Source organism: Ornithorhynchus anatinus, chromosome 1 (assembly GCF_004115215.2).
Source record: "Ornithorhynchus anatinus isolate Pmale09 chromosome 1, mOrnAna1.pri.v4, whole genome shotgun sequence".
Lineage (NCBI taxonomy): Eukaryota > Metazoa > Chordata > Mammalia > Monotremata > Ornithorhynchidae > Ornithorhynchus > Ornithorhynchus anatinus.
The window spans coordinates 134,746,168-134,762,392 of NC_041728.1; the positions used below are offsets into that span (position 1 = coordinate 134,746,168).

At 49.0% G+C, this 16,225-nt stretch overlaps 1 protein-coding gene across 2 annotated transcripts in view; it reads right to left on the minus strand.

Annotated features, from left to right (window-relative positions):
• Positions 1–16,225, minus strand: part of DGKG (diacylglycerol kinase gamma) — a 340,544-nt gene that overhangs the window by 64,174 nt on the left and 260,145 nt on the right. For both annotated transcript variants that reach the window (XM_029061465.1, XM_029061482.2), the window contains one exon: positions 6,475–6,676. In XM_029061465.1, the coding sequence (XP_028917298.1) occupies positions 6,475–6,676 (202 nt within the window). The remainder of the gene's footprint in view (positions 1–6,474; positions 6,677–16,225) is intronic.

Here is a 16,225-nt window from a genome sequence, read left to right on the forward strand (position 1 = left end):
CTACTGGGCTTGGTACATACTAACCTCTTTTTTAAAAAATGGTGTTTGTTAAGTGCTTACTCTGTCACGTACTGTTCTAAGTGCTGGGGAGGTATAGGTTTATCAGGTTGGACACAGTCCCTGTCCCACTTGGGGCTCACAGTCTAAGGTGGTGGGAGGAGGATTTCATCCTCATTTTACCGATGAGGTAACCGAGGCCCAGAGAAGTTAAGAGACTTGTCCAAGGTCACCCAGCGAGCAGTTGGCAGAGCAGGGATTAGAACCCAGGTCCTTTGACTCCCGGGTTCTTGCTCTTTCCACTAGGCCATGCTGCTTCTCGCAGCACGGCTCAGTGGAAAGAGCCTGGGCTTGGGAGTCAGAGGTCATGGGTTTGAATCCCGGTTCTGCCACTCGTCAGCTGTGTGACTGTGGGCGAGTCACTTAACTTCTCTGGGCCTCAGTTACCTCATCTGTAAAAAATGGCGATTAAAAAATGTGAGCCCCACGTGGGACGATCTAATGACCCTGTATCTACCCCAGCACTTAGAACAGTGCTCTGCACATAGTAAGGGCTTAACAAATACCAACATTATTATAAATAGCATGAGAGTGATGATGATGATGATGTCCCTGGGGGCTTATAGATGAGCAGGAAGTTGGTTGGAGGAAACCCCAGGGGATGGAAAACCTGAGGGAGGAGCTCTAAACCCTGGGGGGAGGCCGACTGTGACCCACCAGGTCAAGCGGGAGGAGAAATAGCCCGTCAGGCGGATAAAACTTCTTTGCACCGCGCTCCTTTCGATCTCGGTTTTAATGACCTCCTCCGTGGATTGATTTGATGACGAGACAAGGTGATCTGAAAGGCTGTCCTCTCAGGGTTGATGTACCGATTCAAGTACCTTCCACTGATTACTCACCAACTTGAATCAATTAGTCTCCAATTAACACACAAACCATGTCCTAGAAATATTATCCGATGCATCAGAGGCTAGTGACTTCAGTGAAGCTAATGGGTTTTGAAAACCACAAAAGGTTTCCATTTTTTCCTTCCATATTTCCATCGCTCTCCGATGCTGGCGTGCTTGGTGTTTGACCTTTCAAACTCTGTCCCAAGAAATCAGGAGCTCTCTCTGTCTGCGAGTGTCCTATGTCTAAGCTCACGAGTCTGAGGCACAGCACGAGCAAGAGATGAATTCATTTAGAGAATCAGTTTAGAATTCTTAAACCAGGGCCTGTATGGGCCCGATCTAAACACTGGGGTAGATACGAACTAATCAGGTTGGACACAGTCCCTGCCCCACACGGGGCTCACCGTCTTAATCCCTATTTTTCATACGAGGTAACTGAGGCCCAGAGAAGCGAAACGACTTGCCCAAGGTCACACGGCAGGTCTGTGTTCTATCCACTAGGGCTTCAGGCCACTTGGATGAATCCCTGTCTAGGTCCATCACCTCAGCTTTACTCAGCTACCAAACGGGGTGATTGCTACCATCCATCCCCACAGGACGTGTGTCCACAGCCATAAAGGGCAGGGACTGTATCTGTTGCCGATTTGTCCATTCCAAGCGCTTAGTACAGTGCTCTGCACATAGTAAGCGCTCAATAAATACTATTGAATGAATGAATAATTTATTTCTCGATATTAAATCTTGTCTCCCCCTCTCGAATGTAAGCTCATTGTGGACATGGACTGTCTCTACCAACTCTGTTATACTGTACTCTCCCAAGCACTTAGCACAGTACACAGTAAGTGTTCAATCAATCAGTCGGTCGTATCTATTGAGTACTTCCTGTGTGCAGGACACTGTAGTAAGCGCTTGGGAGAGTACAACACAAAAATATAACACACACATTCCCCGTCCACCACGTGCTTGAGAAATACGACCGACCGATTGGTGATTGATTGCTACCAGCCACTAGAGTACCTCGATTGGTCAGTTCCAACTATCAAGGCCGTCACCTTCCTCTCCACACTCAGTTTCCTGCCCTGCTCTTTAAAGTGGTCAGTTATTGACCCAGACAGCCTAGGAATCGAGATCTCTCTCTGAGAAGCAGCGTGGCTCAGTGGAAAGAGCACGGGCTTTGGAGTCAGAGGTCATGGGTTCGAATCCCGGCTCTGCCACTTGTCAGCTGTGGGGCTGTGGGCAAGTCACAACTTCTCTGTGCTTCAGTTACCTCATCTGTAAAATGGGGATGAAGACTGTGAGCCCCAACTGGGAAACCTGATTCCCCTGTGCCTACCCCAGTGCTTAGAACAGTGCTCTGCACATACGAAGCGCTTAACAAATACCAACATTATTATTATTATTATTATCCAGGAAGCTACTGAGGGTATTAGGGAGTGAGGCACATCTCCTCCAAGAAGCCTTCCCTGACTAAGTCCTCCCCTCTTCTTCTCCCACTCCCTTTTGGGTCACCTTGACTCACCCCCTTCATTCATCCTCCGGCACATATGTATAAATCTGTAATTTCTTTCTTTCTTTTCTTTCTTTCTTTCTTTCTTTCTTTCTTTCTTTCTTCTTCTTTCTTTCTTTCTTTCTTTCTTTCTTTCTTTCTTTCTTTCTTTCTTTCTTTCTTTCTTTCTTTCTTTCTTTCTTTCTTTTCCTTCCTTTCTTTCCTTCCTTTCCTTCCTTTCCTTCCTTTTCCTTCCTTTCCTTCCTTCCTTCTCTGTTTCCCCCTGTAGACTATGAGTTTGTTGTGGGCAGGAAATGTGTCTTTTTGTTTTTGTACTGTATTCTCCCAAGCGCTTAATACAGTGCTTTGCACACAGCAAGCGCTCGATAAATGACTGACTGACTGACTGAATTAAGCAAGGTGGCACCTACTCTCCCTTCCACTTAGCTTGCGAGTCTCCTCTGGGACTGTGGCTGATGTGATCATGAAGCACTTAAGTGCTTAATAAATACATCGATAAAAGCATCCTTGGCTCTGACTTCGCTTCGCCAAATTGTCTAAACATTCCAGGTAACAATAATAACGACTGTGGGTTTTGTTAAACGCTTACTATGTGCCAAGCACTGTACTAAGGGCTAGAGTAGATACAAGATAATTAGGTCCCATGGGGCTCACGGTCTAAGTAGGAGGGAGGACGGGGATTGAATCCCCATTTCGCAGATGAGGGAACTGAGGCACAGGGACATGAAGTGACTTGCCCAAGATCATCCGGCAGACAAGCCGTGGGGCTGGGATTGGGGTTGCCTCCCAGACCCGTGCTCTTTTCACCACGCCAACACTCCCAACTCCAAAGGCCAGTGAGGTGCATTCCTTAAAAATCCAGTCCCTCCGGAAGCCGTAATGATCAGCTGGGCCAGGGCAGCCGAGAGGGGAAGGGCCAGATGGGTTTCCTCCCTTCCGTGTCCATCGCTTCTCATTCTCAGCTTCTATGCTCATGGACCTCTTTTGGCGAAAGCCAACAACTCTCGCTTTCAATCGTATTTTTTGAGCGCTTACTGTGTGCAGAGCACTGTACAACGTTTGAGAGAGTACAATATAACAGAAGTGGTAGACACGTTCCCTGCCCACAATGAGCTTACAGTCTAGAGTTTTTCTCTCACTATTTTTTCTCTAACCTCCCTGCTCTTTCTTCCTTTCCCTCCCCCATCTATCTTCCCAGATTTTCTGTCTGTGCTTTGAGATCACCAACACTCAGATTTTAGCCTACAGAACCGTCAGCCATATTTACTTCTTTATATTCATGTCTGCCTCCCTCTCTAGACTGTAAGCTTGCAGGCAGGGAATGTGTCTGTTATATTGTTAATTATAATGATAATAACAATATTAATAGCATTTGTTAAGCACTTACTAGGTGCCAAGCACTATTCTAAGCACTGGGGTAGATACAAGTTAAATAGGTTGGACACAGTCCCTGTCCTATATGGGACTCACACTCTTAATCCTCATTTTACAGATGAGGTAACAGACCCAGAGAAGTGATGTGACTTGTCACGTGAAGTGATGTGGGGAAGCAGCGTGGCTCGGTGGAAAGAGCCCGGGCTCCGGAGTCAGAGGTCATGGGTTCGACTCCCGGCTCTGCCACTTGTCGGCTGTGTGACTGTGGGCGAGTCACTTCACTTCTCTGGGCCTCAGTTCCCTCATCTGGAAAATGGGGATTAACCGTGAGCCTCACGTGGGACAACCTGATTACCCTGTATCTACCGCAGAGTTTAGAACAGTGCTCTGCACCTAGTAAGCGCTTAACAAATACCAGCATTATCATTATTATTACTTGTCCAAAGTCACCCAGCAGACAAGCGGCGAAGCCGGCTTTGGAACCCAGGTCCTTCTTACTTCCAGGCCCGGACTCTAGCCACCATATTGTACTCTCCCAAGCGCTTAGTACAGTGCTCTGCACGCAGTAAGCACTGAATAAGTCCAAGTGACAGACTGACTGACTGACCTCTAAATTCCTTGGCCCCTATCTGCTCTGCGGATGAATACGGAGGGGAGAGCCAGCTCTCAGGTAGCCCAAGCCCAAATCCTGCAGAGTTTTGGCTCCTTACATACTATGCTTCTCCAGGAGAGGGAAGTGACTTAATTTTGGCCCTGAATGGCGAACAGTTCGGAGGCTGGGGAGAGCTCGCTTTTCTGCCAGGAAATATGGCTCAGCAGATATTGGCACCCAGTGCCAGTCACCTCCCGCTTGAAAGTGGAGCTGAAATATCCGTCTTCAGCTGGGAGGGAAGGGGGCAGTTTTCCATAAGCAATTCTGCTCCCTCGGATTTCCATTTCTAACGTTAACAGAGGCCGCAGTTTGGCGGGGTTGTTTCCACCTGTGGCAGGCTCGTTTCTGGCCCGGTACGCCCTCCCTCCTCAAATCCGACAGACAATAATAATAATAATAATGGCATTTGTTAAGCGCTTACTATGTACCAAGCACCGTTCTAAGCACCGGGGTGGATACAAGGTAATCAGGTCGTCTCACATGGGGCTCACAGTCTTAGTCCCCCATTTTAGAGATGAGGTCACTGAGTTGCAGAGAAGTTAAGCACTTGCCCAAAGTCACACAGCTGATAAGTGGCAGAGCCGGGATTCACACCCACGATCTCTGACTCCCAAACCCAGGCTCTAAGGCCACGCCGACTCTCCCCTTTCTTCATAGCTTTATTGAAGGCCCATCTCCTCCAAGAGGGCCTTCCCCTGACTAAGGCCCCCTTCCTCTTATTTGCTCCTTTAAGTCCCACAGCGCTTATCTGTAATTTATTTCTATTAACGTCTGTCTCCCCACCCCCTAGACAGTAAGCTCACTGTGGGCAGAAAATGTGTCTGTTTATCGTGCTGTACTCTCCCAAGCACTTAGTACAGTGCTTTGCACACAGTAAGCGCTCAATAAATACAACTGAATGAATGAATGCCTGTGGCAGGCACACTGGAGAAAGTCTAGCACAATCATTCTCGTAGTCAGAACTCTTTGTCACCTTCAGTGATCCTCCCTCCTCCTCTCTGCCCCCCCAAAACCAAGAGCTGGGGGTGAAGGACAGAGGTAGCATTCCATGTCAGGACCTGGGTACCCCAGGAATCGGTCATCATTGTAAAGTCATAAAGGATACTCCTCACACTGAGCCTACTTGCCCTTTTACTGCAAGTGTGACAAGCGTGAAGCAGCATGGCGTAGTGACTAGAGCAGGGGCCTGGGACTCAGAAGGTCGCGGGTTCTAATCCTGGCTCCGCCGTTCGTCTGCCACGTGACTTTACCTCATCGGTAAAATGAGACTGCGAGCCCCACATGGAACAAGGGATAGTGTCCAATCTGATTTGCTTGAATCCACGCCAGCGGTGGAGTCGGGATTACATTTGTTCTGTGGGATGAGCTCGGCCTGAATTCCTGCTGGGATCAGATAGGCAAACACCTTCTCCCATTGGATGGGGGAAATGGACGACTTTCTCTACCTTCTGGACACCCTCTGCAAGGGAACATCTAAGATTCAGTATGAGGAAGGGTTTGCATTTCAGAAGATAGACCAAGGGAGTCAGAAGGTCACAGGTTCTAATCCTGACTCTGCCACTTGCCCGCTGTGTGACCTCGGGAAAGTCACTTCACTTCTCTGTGCCTCGGTTACCTCATCTATAAAACGGGGATCGAGACTGGGAGCCCCACTTGAGAGAGGAGTTGTGTCCAACCTGATTAGCTTGTATCCACCCAGGAGCTCAGTACAATGCCTGGCACACAGTAAGCGCTTACAAAACACCATTATTATCATTATTGTTATTATTATTATCTTATCCCCATCTACAGATGGTGAGGGTCGAGGTTCACTGACAGAGATAAATGGGGCAGAGTTTGCGAGGAGTTTCAGGACATCGATGTTTATGACGTCGGAGGATTTCTTTTAGGCTGTGCCCGTTGTGGGCAGGGATTGCCTCGCTTTATTGCCGAATTGTACTTTCCAAGCGCTCAGTACAGTTTTCTGCACACAGTAAGCGCTCAATAAATACGATTGAATGAATTTCTGTGGGAGAGAGCTGCTTCGACGGAGGCCCTCGTCACACCCCGCTCACCTTGGACACAGAACTTCAACTCCTTGGCGTCGGTCACCACGGTGGAGTGGAGCTTCTCGGGCACTTTCTTACTCATCCGGTTGTAGCTGCGTTGTTTCTTGGTCTCTCCCCAGAGGTTGGAGCCTCCATACATACTGGGAATGTTGAGCACAGCGATGCCCTCCAGAGAGGCACTGCTCAGGTCCAGAAGTGTCCCGTCACACTAAAGGACAGACAGACCAGTGGTGAGGTCAACCAAAACCCGCCAGACTCACTTTCACAGCATCACCAAGATCCGCCCTTTCCTCTCCATCCAAACCGCTGCCTTGTTAGAACAATCACTGATCCTATCCTGACTGGATTACTGCCTCAGCCTCCTTTCCAATCTCCCAACCTCCCATCTCTCCCCACTTCAGTCTATACTCTGCTGCCCATATTATCTTTCTGTAGAAACGCTCTGGGCACGTCATCCCGCGCCTCAAAAATGTCCAGTGGTTGCCTATCAACCGCCATATCAAGCAAAAACGCATCACTATTGGCTTCAGAGCTCGTCCCCCCGGCTCCCCCGACCTCACCTCCCTTCCCTCCTTCTCCAGCCCAGCCCGTAGACTCCGCTCCTCTGCTACCATTAACCGCCTCACTGGGCCTCGTTCTAGCCTGTCCTGTCGTCGCACCCTGGCCCATGTCCTACCTCTGGCCTGGACTGTCCTCCCTCCTCAGTCGCCTCAGAGCACTCCTTATTCACCTCAAATTACCTTAAAGCAGTCAATCACCTCACCCCCTCCTACCTCACCTTGCTACTCTCCTACTACAACCCAGCCCGCACGCCTCGTTCCTCTAATGCCAAACTTCTCCCCGTACCTCGATCTCGCCACCGACCTCTCGCCCACACTCTACCTCTGGCCTGGAACGCCCTCCTTCCTCTTATCAGACACATAATTGCTCTCCCCCACTTCAAAACTTTATTGAAGGCCATCTCCTCCAAGACGCCTTCCCTGACTAAGCCCTCCTCTCCTCTTCTCCCACTCCCTTTTCTGCCGCTCTTCCTTGCTCCTTCATTCATCCTCCCTCCCATCCCCACAGCCCATGTGGATATATCTGTATAGATCTGTAATGAATGTATTTATTCATCTACGTATTTATTTATATTCATGTCTGTCTCCTCTCTAGACTGTGAGCTTGTCGTGGGCAGGAATATGTCTGTTGTTATACTATACTGTCCCAAGCGCTTAGTACAGTGCTTTGTACACAGTAAGAGCTCCATAAATATGATTGAATGAATTTATTATTATTAGGCACCTGCTGCTTTGGACCAAGTGGTTTAGTGGACAGAGCACGGGTCTGGGAGTAAGAAGGGCCTGGGTTCTAATCCCAGCTCAACCACTTGCCTGCCGTGTGACCTCGGGCAAGTCACCTCACTTCTCTGGGCCTCAGTTATCTCATCTGTAAAATGGGGAATTAGAGTATGAGCCCTATGTTGGGCAGGGACTGTGTCCAAACTGATTAACTTGTACCTACCCCAGCACTTAGAACACTGCTTGGCACATAACAAATGCTTAACAGGTATTATTATTACTATTATTATTGTTTATTACAGGCATATTCCAAGGCCTAGGTCCAGGTGGACTCAGTGGCAGGATCCATTGACCCCAACCATGGACATGGGCCCGAGATCCACAGCTGGGCAGGGCTCTGCTCTGGAACAAGCAGAGAGGCAGTGTGGCCTAATAATAATCATAAATGTAGTATTTGTTAAGTGCTTACTATGTACCAGGCACTGTACTAAGTGCTGGGGAGGATAACAGGCAGATGGGTTTGGACACAATCTCTGTCCCATGTGGGGCTCACAGTCTTGGTCCCCATTTTACAGATGAGGTTACTGAGGCGCAGAGAAGTACAGTGACTTGCCCGAGGTCACACAGCAGACATGTGGTGGAGCTAGGATTAGAACCCATGACCTTCTGACTCCCAGCCCGTGCTCTAGCTACTATGCTTTGCTGCTTCTATACCTACAACTGCTTCCAGGCCTCTTGGAAAGAGCAGGGTCCTGAGGGTCCGACAACCTGGGTTCTAATCCCGGCTCTGCCATGTCTGCTGGGGGACCCTGGGCAAGTTGCTTCACAGTGCCTCTTGACTCTATTTCTCGTCTGTCCGTCTCCCCCGATTAGACCGTAAGCCCGTCGAACGGCAGGGACCGTCTCTATCTGTTGCCGACTTGTTCATTCCAAGCGCTTAGTACCGTGCTCTGCCCATAGTAAGCGCTCAATAAATACTATTGAATGAATGAATGCCTCAGTACCTTCATCTGTAAAATGGGGATTAAATCCCCCTCCCTCCAATTTAGACCGTGAGCCCCATGTGGGACAGGGACTGCGTCTAACCTACCGAACCCGTCTCTACACCAGCACTTGCACGGTGCTCGACACACAGTAAGCGCTTAACGAATATCACAAAAAAAGCCAGAACAGAGTCTCACCGTCTTCTCCTGAGACAATTTTCGACTCTGTGGGTGATTCAGGCAGCACTAGTGTCTGGGGCACGGTGAGCTTTAGCGGGGAACGAGAGGGTCCCGATGACAGTGTTCGACTCTATAGTTGTGGCCCAATTTGTGTACAGGAGCTTGGCCAACGTCTTAACCAGCGTCTCCCCATTGAATGACTTCCCGTCAGCACCTCCTAACTTCTCTGACCCCTTCCTCTCTCTCCACATCCCTAAGCTAAGAAAAAAGCAGCTTGGCTTAGCGGAAAGAGCCCGGGCTCGGGAGGCAGAGGTCGTGGGCTCTAATCCCTGCTCCGTCACCCACTTGTCAGCTGGGTGACTGTGGGCAAGTCACTTCACTTCCTCTGTGCCTCAGTGACCTCATCTGGAAAATGGAGATGAAGACCGTGAGCCTCACGGGGGATAACCTGATGACCCTGTATCTACCCCAGCGCTTAGAACAGTGCTCTGCACATAGTAAGCGCTTAACAAATACCAACATTACTATTGTCAGCTGAGTGACTTTGGGCAAGTCACTTCACTTCTCTGTGCCTCAGTTACTTCATCTGTAAAATGGGGAGTAAGACTGTGAGCCCCACATGGGACAACCTGATAACCTTGTATCTACTCCAGTGCTTAGAACAGTGCTTGGCACGTAGTGAGCGCTTAACAAATACCATCATTATTGTTAATATTATTGTGAAATCGAAAACAATAATGATGGTACTTGTTAAGCGCTCACTATGTGCCAAGCACTGTTCTAAGCATTTAGGTAGATGTAAGTTAATCATGTTGGAAATCATGTTGGACTCAGTCCCCGTCCCTCATGGGGTCCACCCTCTTATCCCCACTTTACAGAGAAGGTAACTGAGGCCCAGAGACGTGAAATGACTTGCCTAAGGTCACACAGCAGACAAGTGGCGGAGCCAGGATCAAAACCCAGGGCCATATGACTCCCAGTCAATCCATAGTACCTGGCACTTACTGGGTTCAGAGCACTGTCCTGAGCACTTGGAGGGTAAACTGAGGTAGAAGATATGATCCCCCTCTAGATTGTAAATTGGTTATGAGCAGGGAAGAGAAGACACGATCCCCTTCTAGACGGAAAGCTCGCTATGGGCAGGGAACATAACTCTGTTATACTGAACTCCCCCAAGCACTTACTACAGTGCTCTGCCTATATTAAGCTCCCAATAAACATGAAAAAGCTCACAAAATTCTGCAGCTCATTGCCCCCAAACACAAACTTCCTTGAACACCCGCCCAACTCAGAAGGCAACGAGACAGAGGCAGCACTGATTTGAACGCCTACTGGTTTGTCTCTGGCCCGTGACTGATTTCTTTTCAGCCTTTGGAAACATGCACGTGCGCTCGTTTGACGCTCGAGGCTACTGGCAGGTTTGGGGAGCTCCAGAGCTGCCTTCTCAGAAAGCCACCAGCCCCGGGGAGATCAACTGTGGATCACGAAGGAGTCCTAGCAGGTCTTAATCGGCATCTACCAGGCCATAACTCTCTAGAGAAGCAGCGTGGCTCAGTGGCAAGAGCCTGGGCTTGGGAGTCAGAGGTCATGGGTTCGAATCCCGGCTCTGCCACGTGTCAGCTGGGTGACTGTGGGCAAGTCACTTCACTTCTCTGGGCCTCGGGTACCTCATCCGGAAAATGGGGATGAAGACTGCGAGCCTCACGTGGGACAACCTGATTCCCCTGCATCTCCCCCAGCGCTTAGAACCGTGCTCTGCGCATAGTAAGCGCTTAACAAATACCAACATTATTATTATTATTAGTGAAAAGATTTCTGTTCACTAGAAAAAAAGAGAGAAAAAAGGGGAAGCAGTTTTGACCCTGGCGTAGAGAGGTGGGGCGGGCGAGGAAAAAGTGCCCGGGCTTGTCCCTTTGATCTTCTGACAGAGGCCTCCACACCAAGTGTGCTTTTCTCAGCCCGAGAGAAATAAAGCTATCATTTTCACACCCCTAGACTGTAAGCTCGTTGTGGGCAGGGAATATGTCTGTTGCCTGTTGCACAGTGCACTCTCCCAAGCGCTGAGTAGAAACCATAACAGCGATAACGGAAGAACCGTTAGCAAGCTTACGGATCATGGCAAAAGATGAGGCGTTCTGGAGGAGATACATCCGTAGAGTCGCTACGAACCGGAAACGACTCGACCGCGCTCGACGATAAAAATGATAAGCGCTTAGTGCAGTGCTCTGCACACTGTAAGCGCTCAGTCGATATGTATGAATGAATCAGGAAGTGCCGGGTGGATGAGGTTCGTGGGGAGGAAGCTAGGAGGATAGCTGGATGACTTTGATGACTAGAGACCTTAAAATGGTTACACTAAAAGCTAACGGGGACTAACGGGGACCCTAGGAATAAAACTAATGATAATGATGATGGTATTTGTTAGGCGCTTACTATGTGCAAAGCACTGTTCTAAGCGCAGGAAGAGTTATAAGGGGGAGAGAGAGAGAAAGAGAGAGAGAATCTTTCCCTCCTTCAAGCCTAATCCTTTCAGACTCCTAATTTTGTTTGTACCTTGAAGGGATATTTATATTGTTGGTGTTTGTTAAGCGCTTACGATGTGCAGAGCACTGTTCTAAGCGCTGGGGTAGATACAGGGGAATCAGGTTGTCCCACGTGAGGCTCACAGTTAATCCCCATTTTACAGATGAGGTAACTGAGGCCCAGAGAAGTGAAGTGACTTGCCCACAGTCACCCAGCCGACAAGTGGCAGAGTGCGGATTCGAACTCATGACCTAGGACTCCCAAGCCCATGCTCTTTCCACCGAGCCACGCTGCTTCTCTAAGGGATAAGGCTACCCCCATCCCCCTCACCCTGCCTGACTCCTCTGTGTGCTCGGCTTAGCCCCTTGACTCTTCCACTGTCTGACGTGCTTCCACGCCGTTTTCATTCCACAATCCAGGCTGGTTCCATCTCCAGGAATTCATTCTCGATTCCGCAGCCTCCAAACCCTCACTTGGACTATTCCCTCTCTTCCCAGAGAAGTGGCTAGAGCACCGGCCTGGGAGTCAGAAGGTCATGGGTTCTAATCCTGGCTCCACCACGCGTCAGCTGTGTGACCTTGGGCAAGTCACTTCGCTTCTCCGGACCTCAGTTATAATAATGTTGGTATTTGTTAAGCGCTTACTATGTGCAGAGCACTGTTCTAAGCACTGGGGTAGATACAGGGTCATCGGGTTGTCCCACGTGAGGCTCACAGTTAATCCCCATTTTACTGAGGCACAGAGAAGTTAAGTGACTTGCCCAGTCACCCAGCTGACAAGTGGCAGAGCCGGGAGTCGAACCCATGACCTCTGACTCTGAAGCCCAGGCTCTTTCCACTGAGCCACGTACGTTGCTTCTGTAAATGGGGACTGAGACTGTGAGCCCCATGTGGGACGGGGACTGTGTCGAGACCAATTTGCTTGTATCCACCCCAGCATTTAATAATAATGTTGGTATTTGTTAAGAGCTTACTATGTGCCGAGCACTGTTCTAAGCGCTGGGGTAGACACAGGGGAATCAGGTTGTCCCACGTGGGGCTCACAGTCTTCATCCCCATTTTCCAGATGAGGGAACTGAGGCACAGAGAAGTGAAGTGACTTGCCCACAGTCACACGGCTGACAGGTGGCAGAGCTGGGATTCGAACTCATAAACTCTGACTCCAAAGCCCAGGCTCTTTCCACTGAGCCACGCTCAGTGCCTGGCACACGAGCAGGGATGGCCTGTCTTTACTGCTGTATTATACTTTCCAAGCGCTTAGCACAGTGCTCTGCACACAGCAAGTGCTCAATAAATACAACTGCATGAATGAATAGTAAGCACTTACTAAATACCATACTAACAATTATTATTATCGTTCCCAAATCTGAGAGGTCATGGCCCTCCCCATATTCAAAGCCTTCCAGAAATCTCACGTCTTTCATCAAGATTTCCCCAAGCAAATTATTATTATTACTAATAATGACAATAATAATAATAATAATAACTATGGTCTTTCTTAAGTACTTACTACGGGCCAGGCACTGTACTAAGCGCTGGGGTGAATGCAAGCCAATTGGGTTAGACACGGTCCCTGTTTCAAATGGGGCTCTCAGTCTCAATCCCCATTTTACAGATGAGGTAACTGAGGCAGAGAGAAGTAAAGTGACTTACCCAAGGTCTCACAGTAGATACGTGGTGGAGCTGGGATTAGAACCCATGACCTTTTGACCCCCAGGCCTGTGCTCTATCCACTACTCCATGCTGCTATAGTAAAAATTGTAGTATTTGTTAAGCACTTCCTAGGTGCCAAGTTCAGGGTAGGTACAAGGTAACCAGGTCAGATGTACATGGGGCTCACAGTCTAAGTAGGAGGGAGAACAGGGATTGAATCCCCATTTTACAGATGAGGAATCTGAGGCAGAGAGAAGTGAATTTTTATTTTTAAAAGGAATTTGTGAAGCGCTTTCCAGGTGCCAGACACTGACTGTACCAGGCGCTGGGATAGATACGAATTAATCACGTTGGACACGGTCCCTGCCCGGACTCACAGTCTTAATCCCCATTTTATAGATGAGGTAACTGAGGCACATAGAAGTTTTGCCCAAAGTCCCACAGCAGACAAGTGGCGGAGCCCGGATTAGAACCCAGGCCCTTCTGTCTCCCAGGCTTGTGGTCTATCCACTAGGCCTCACCGCTTCCGTTTCTGACATCCCAAGTCAAATAAACTCACCAGCCATATCTAGCACTCATATACCCATTTATGCAATTATACAAAGCAACATGGCCTAGTGGATAGAGCCCGGGCCTGGGAATCAGAAGATCATGGGTTCTAATCCAGGCTCTGACACTTGACTACTGTGTGACCTTGAGCAAGTCACTTCATTTCTCTGTGCCTCAGTTGCTTCATCTGTAAAATGGGGATGAGATTGTGAGCCCCATGGGGGACAGGGACTGTGTCCAGCCTGATTTGCTTGCATAATAATAATAATAATAATAATAATAATGTTGGTATTTGTTAAGCGCTTACTATGTGCCGAGCACTGTTCTAAGCGCTGGGGTAGACACAAGGGAATCAGGTTGTCCCACGTGGGGCTCACAGTCTTAATCCCCATTTTACAGATGAGGTAACTGAGGCCCAGAGAAGCGAAGTGACTTGCCCACAGTCACACAGCTGACAAGTGGCGGAGCTGGGATTCGAACTCATGACCTCTGACTCCAAAGCCCGTGCTCTTTCCACTGAGCCACGCTGCTTCTCTGCATATCCACCCCAGCGCTTAGTACAGTGCCTGGCGCCTAGTAAGTGCTTGACAAATACCACATTCATTATTATTATTATTATTATTATTATCCATTTATGTAGTATTTATACAAATGCTACAATCATTATTACCCACCCTCATTCACCATTTCTGTACACAGGCTTAGCCAATTATACATTTGATTATTTACTCTGAATACTGTATCGGAGAATGCTTTTATGTCTATCCCCCTACTAGAGTGCAAGTTCCTTGTGGGCAGGGAAGATGGCATTTCACCACTTGGTGCTTCCCAACCATTTAGCGCAGTGTATTGCACACAGCGGCTACTCAATAAATGTGAATACTGCTACTTCCAGAGCCACTGAATCAGGATATGAGGGTGAAGAGATGGAGCAAGGAGGAGCTTCATCTGCAGAAGGAGAGCACTGGCCTATCCCAATTCCTCAGGGTTTATGGGATTCCCCCAGCTCCTCATTGCTCTCTGTCTCCTCCTTTCCCATCAACCATTTCATCTCCCCCTCCTTTTCCTCCTACACCTCCTTCTCCTCTTCTTCCCCCTCCTTTTCCTTCTCCTTCTCCCCTTTTCTTTCTCCTCTTCCTCTTCTTCTTCCCCCTCCTTTCCCTCCACCTCCTCCTGCTCTTCCTCCTTTTCTTCTCCCCCTCCTTTTCTTCTTCCCCCTCCTCCTCCTCTCCCTTTTCCTCCTCCCCCTCCTCCTCCTCTCCCTTTTCCTCCTCCTGGTTCCCTAAGAGGAATGGGTCTCTGGGGGAAGGAGGCTAGGAGGACAACTGCTCCTCAGAGAATTTAATGATTTCCTATACCTGGTACAGGCCGCTCTCTGAGATGGAACAGCACCGCAACTGCGGTGAGAGGAAAATAAACTCTGTGGGGTATTTATAGCCATGATATGGCCGAGGAGACAGAGAACCGCTGTTCCCTGGCTCTGCACATGGACGAGGCCGAGCGCATACACACAAACACACACACAAACACCCCCCCCCCCACACACACCATGTTCCGTGAGGGGAATGAAATGCCAAAGTTCAGGCCTCTGCCTGAGACAGAAGCACACAGGGGGGTCTCGGCGGGCTCCGAGCCAAAGCTTTTGGAAGCAGCTCAGGAATCTCTCCAATAGGAGCCCGTCCCCGCTGCCCACCTCTCCTCAATCCACGCTCGGTTTGCAGTCAGCTGTCCGAGGCATTCGACATTCATCCCCTCCCAGAAGACAATCCCCCGGTTCTAGTTTCTGCCTCAGATGTGGATGGTTTGTTTGTTTGGCTGGGTAGCTGGGATATAATCGTTTGTTATTTGTTAAAGCACTTATTATTGTGTATCAAGCACGATTCGAATCGCTGATTCTAAAGAGCAATTAGCACTGTGCTCTTCTAGCACACCTTTCCGCCTGGCAATTAATCGCAAGTTAGGTAGGACACAGTCCTTGTCCCACATGGGGCTCAAAGTCTGTGTAGGAGGAAGAAGAGGTATTGCATCCCATTTTCCAGTTGAGAAAACTGAGGCCCAGAGGAAGGGAAATGACTTGACCAAGTTCACACAGCAGGCAGTTGAGGGAGCCGGGATCAGAAGCCTCTGACTCCCAGCCCCGTGCTCATTCTACTAGGCCACACAGGAACTGTGGCCTCTGGGGCTGCGGAGACAAAACATTCTTTCCACCACTTTCTAAACTATCCCAGACAAAAGCGAACCCTTTCTCAGAGCTTTCGTCATTTATTCGATCATATTTATTGAGCACTTACTGCGTGCAGAACAGTCTACTAAGCGCTTGGGAGAGTACAACACAACAATAAACAGATCCAACCCCTGCCCACGATGAGCTTCCGGCCTAGATCTGCCAGCTCAAGAAAACAGTACTAGATCCGAGGTCCTTTTGAACCTGCCGTCAACGCTAAACAGCATTCTATTTCTAAAGGCTTCTAGAGAGCAGAATCCCATAGTTTCAGCATTTAGTACTTTCTTCTCCTAGGATGCTAGCCTAAATCCTCCATGCTGCACTTCAAACCCATTTCCTTTTATTGTGTCTTCGGTAGAGATGGAT